Here is a 4,594-nt window from a genome sequence, read left to right on the forward strand (position 1 = left end):
TTCTGCCAATAAAAGTGCGGGCTTTTCAGCTATTTTCCTTTCGGAGCTTTTTTGTCTTCCTGCCATGGAGAACAGGAGGGCCCTCTGACTCCCCGCTTGCCAAATTATGTCTGTCTTTTCATTACACGCTTGCCCTTGTTTCGGGTCTTTCTCACCCGCTGTGTTGGAAGCGGCAGGTGGCGCCCAAACAGGGACCTGAAGGCGGGAAGGATTCCCCCAAGGGAAAAAACTGAACGTGAAGACAGAGAGCGGTAAGTGAGAAGCCTGGATAGAGACCAGGCCCTCAGACTCTAAGGGTAGAAAGTCCCTTGTTGTCTTAAAAAGTCAGGGTAACAATGAGGAATGATTTGCGTAAAGGTGAGAAACTTTATCTCCAGCTTTTGAAGCACCTCCTCCAGAATGCTGGAGCGCAGGTGAAAGAGGAGCAGTTGACACAACTGCTAAAAGACGTGGTTAAATATAACCCTTGGTTTCCAGAAGAAGGCACTCTAGATATTGAAAATTGGGACCGAGTGGGAGAAAATTTAAAAACAGCACACGGGAGAGGGAATCACATACTCGTGACGGTATTTGCGACCTGGGACTAGTGCGATTGGTCCTATACCCTCTGCTGCTGCTGCTAAGTCACTTCAGTTGTGTCCGACTCTGTGTGACCCCATAGATGGCAGCCCATCAGGCTCCCCCGTCCCCGGGATTCTCCAGGCAAGAACACTGGAGTGAGTTGCCATTGCCTTCTCTGCCTATACCCTCTACAGACTGAGAAAGCATGTGAAAAGGCCATGTCCTCAGAGGTGGCTCCTGTTAACCGTTCTGCCCCTTTGCCATCCAAGCTTGAGGATAATTTTCCACCACAACCTCTTCATCGGGTCCAGAAATGCCTTGGGAGGACAAGCCGCTGGCTCGGTTTCAGCAGGCCATGACCTCCACCCTGCATTAGGGTGCTTTGTACATTGAAAACCATCTTGCTTTCCCTCTTGATTACAGGCCAGACCCCAGTGATCCCTCTCAGGTTGTTGCAACCCATGAAACTTTTGAAATCAGGTTTTAAAGGAATTAAAATCTAGTGTTAGGTTAAACGGGGCCAATTCCCTGTATACACAGGAAATACTGCAAATTTGTTTGCGTGGGAGATGCTCTTCTTACTATGTTAAAATGTTAGCCAAAACTGCTTTAAGTGATCCCCAATATTTACAGTTTTTTGTCTCTTATACTGAGTTGTGCCAAAAGTAGGCCCATATTAATTTGGCCAATGGACATAGTCTTACTTTTGAAATGCTCACAGGCACAGGGCAGTATACCAGTCCAACAGCCCAACTGACTTATGAAGGTGTACTAATGCTGCTGACGGGCGTGGCAGACAGTATCAGACCCTGGCAAGCATACTGGTTCATTTGTTAAAATATTAGAGAGACCTGGAAAAGACTTCACTGAATTTGTAGACCGCCTCTCATCTGCTCTCTGCCGTCAAATTAATAGTCCTACAGTGGAGGACATTTTGTTAAAACCGTTAGCCTATGAAAATGCCAATGAAGATTGCAAGGCCACCCTCAACCCTATTCGTCAAAATGGCAGTCTTGCAGATTTTATCCAAGCATGTCAAAATATTGGTACACAGGCTCACAAAAAACCATGCTAGCCCAAGCAATTTGTGCTGCCTTTAAAAATAATTTTAACTCTTCCCCTGCCAAATGCTTTCAAAGTGAAAAGCCTGGACATATGAAAAAGGATTGCCATTCCCATCCCAAAACAGGTGTTATAATACCTCCACGTACTGGTGACATTAGAACACCAGGACTGTGTCCTCAGTGCCAAAGAGGCAATCATTGGTGCAATCAATGCAGATCAAAATTTCATAAAAACAGTTCCCCTTTACAGCCGGGAAATGGCCAACGGGGCCAGCATCAGGCCCCGAAAACAATGGGGGCATACCCTATGAGGGCCTCCAGCACACCTTTCAGCCTCTCAGCTGCTACCAGCAGAAGTGCTGGGTTGGACCTCCCAACCAGAGTAACTGTTCAGATTAGTGAATCAGATCCTCGATTAGCAGTCCATACTGGGATCCAAGGCCCCATTCCACCGGGGACCATAGTATTCATTCTGGACAAAAGTGGCCTTAATCTTAAGGGCCTCCAAATTTTTCCTGGCCTTATTGACCCAGACTATTCAGGAAAAATTAAAGTAATGGCTCGCTCTCTCATTCATTCCATGTCATTCCTCAAGGTCAGAGAATTGCTCAGCTCCTTCTCTTGCCTTGCTGCTGCTGCTGAGTTACTTCAGTCGTCTCCAAGTCTGCGACCCCATAGACGGCAGCCCACCCGGATGCCCCGTCCCTGGGATTCTCCAGGCAAGATCTCTTGCCTTACCACATCCCTAACAATTCTAATCCTGTCACCAGAGGAGAACAAGGATTTGGGTGCACAAGTTATTAAGTAGTGTGCTTTACTCAACAAATACTCTCAGATTGGCCCACTTGTAAGGTTAAAATTCAAGGAAAAACCTTCTCTGGTCTCTTAAATACTGGGGCTGATGTTTCCATCATTACTTCTCGTCAATGGCCAGATGACTGGCCCTTGACTGAACCCCAGGGGAAAATATCAGGCTTGGGAAAACCCCAACAACTTGCTCAAATTGCAGCAATTCTTCCTTGCCTAGGGCCTGATAAACAACTCGCCATTTCTAACCTTTTACTACAGACATTCCCTGTAATTTATGGGGCAGAGATCTGCTTGCCCAATGGCACCTAGTTCTCACCAATGAGGAAAAGACAAATTATATGATGCCGAGAATGGGGCACCAGCCAGGAAAAGGGCTAGGAAGAAATTTACAGGGAGATCCTTCTTTACCTATTCAGCCCAGATTGGACAGAAAAGGGCTGGACATAAAAATTTTTAATTAGGGCCATTGCCATTTCTCTGCCACCACACGCCACACTTCTAACGTGGCTTACATCTAAACCTACTTGGCCTCTAGCAAAGGAGAAACCTATACCTTTACAAGCCTTAGTAGAAGAAGAATTTCAAGCAGGACACATGGAAGAGAGTACTAGTCTTTGGAATACTCCAGTTTTTGCAATCCCTAAAAAGTCAGGCAAACAGAGGCTGCTTCATGATCTTTGAGCTATGAATGCAGTTAAGCAACCCATGGGGACCTTGCAGCCTGGACTCCCATCCCCTTCAGCCATACCTCAAAATTGGCCAATTGTAGTTCTAGCTCTTAAAGATTGTTTTTATACAATCCCTTTTGCCCCACAAGACAAAGAGGAATTTGCATTTTCGGTGCCCGGTATTAACCAACAAGCTCCCCTGAAATGGTACCAATAAAAAATGTTGCCTCAGGAAATGATGAATAGTTCTGTGCTCTGCGTGGCTAGCGCTCTCGGTCCCTCTATCCTCAAGTCTGTTTCTTTCACAATATGGATGACATACTCTTAGCTGCCTCGGAGTAATCTCTCCTAAACCCACTTTTTCACCAAGTTTAACATGACCTTATATGATGGGGACTACATGTAGCCCCCTAAAAAATTCAAAAAAAAGCTCCCTTTTTCTATTTAGGTTATTGGGTTTCAGAACACACCATTACACCCCAAAAAGTATCCGTTAGATACAATAATCTCAAAACATTACATAATTTTCAAAAGCTTTTAGGAGATATTAATTGGTTGCACCCTACTTTGGGCATCCCTATCAGTTCACTTACACACCTCTTTGAGACTCTTAAAGGGGACTCAGCCCTTTCCTCCCCACGGACTCTGACTCCACAAGCTAAAAAGGAACTTGATATAGTAAATATTGCCATTCAAAATGCTCAAATTAATCATATTCATTATGATTATCCTATTCTTCTCATTGGCGTAGCTTCTCCAGAAACCCCTACTGGAGTTTTATTTCAGGAACAGCCTACATTTGGCATCATAGAATGGTTGTTTCCGCATTCTCAGGAGGGCAAGACCCTGATGACGTGTGTTACCCTTATGTCTAATTTAATTATGCAGGGAAGAAAACGTACTCGCCAGTTGACTGGCTTTGATCCTCAAACTATTCATGTTCCATTTGACAAAACTCAACAATAGCAACCTTGGCAAACTTGCTTATCATAACAGGTTACCCTTGCTGATTTTGTGGGCATTTTCGACAATCACCCTCCTGCACATAAATTTGGAGAAGGCAATGGCCACCCACTCCAGTACTCTTACCTGGAAAGTCCCATGGACCGAGGAGCCTGGTGGGCTGCAGTCCATGGGGTTGCAAAGAGTCGGACACCACTGAGTGACTTCACTTTCACTTTTCCCTTTCATGCATTGGAGAAGGAAATGGCAACCCACTCCAGTGTTCTTGCCTGGAGAATCCCAGGGACGGGGGAGCCTGATGGGCTGCCATCTATGGGGTCGCATAGAGTCAGACACGACTGAAGTGACTTAGCAGCAGCACATAAATTGTTACAATTTATTTCCCTAACTCCCTTTGTGTGGCCCAGAGTCACCAAAGCCACACCTATCCCAGATGCTCCTACTTATTTTACAGATGGCTCTAACAATGGCAAAGCAGGCATTTCCCAGCCTGAGGAAGGAAAGACTCTAGTTACTCCCTATACCTTG

The 4,594-nt window shown here is 45.5% G+C and overlaps 1 protein-coding gene across 1 annotated transcript; it reads left to right on the plus strand.

Moving 5' to 3' along the window:
• Positions 1–1,917: 1,917 nt before the first annotated feature.
• On the plus strand, positions 1,918–4,069 carry LOC139180335 (deoxyuridine 5'-triphosphate nucleotidohydrolase-like). The gene is made up of 2 exons (XM_070781801.1): positions 1,918–2,220; positions 3,992–4,069. The coding sequence occupies exons 1-2, from the start codon at positions 1,918–1,920 to the stop codon at positions 4,067–4,069; spliced, it is 381 nt and encodes a 126-aa protein (XP_070637902.1).
• The last annotated feature ends 525 nt before the right edge of the window (positions 4,070–4,594 follow it).

This window comes from Bos indicus, chromosome 28, assembly GCF_029378745.1.
Source record: "Bos indicus isolate NIAB-ARS_2022 breed Sahiwal x Tharparkar chromosome 28, NIAB-ARS_B.indTharparkar_mat_pri_1.0, whole genome shotgun sequence".
NCBI lineage: Eukaryota > Metazoa > Chordata > Mammalia > Artiodactyla > Bovidae > Bos > Bos indicus.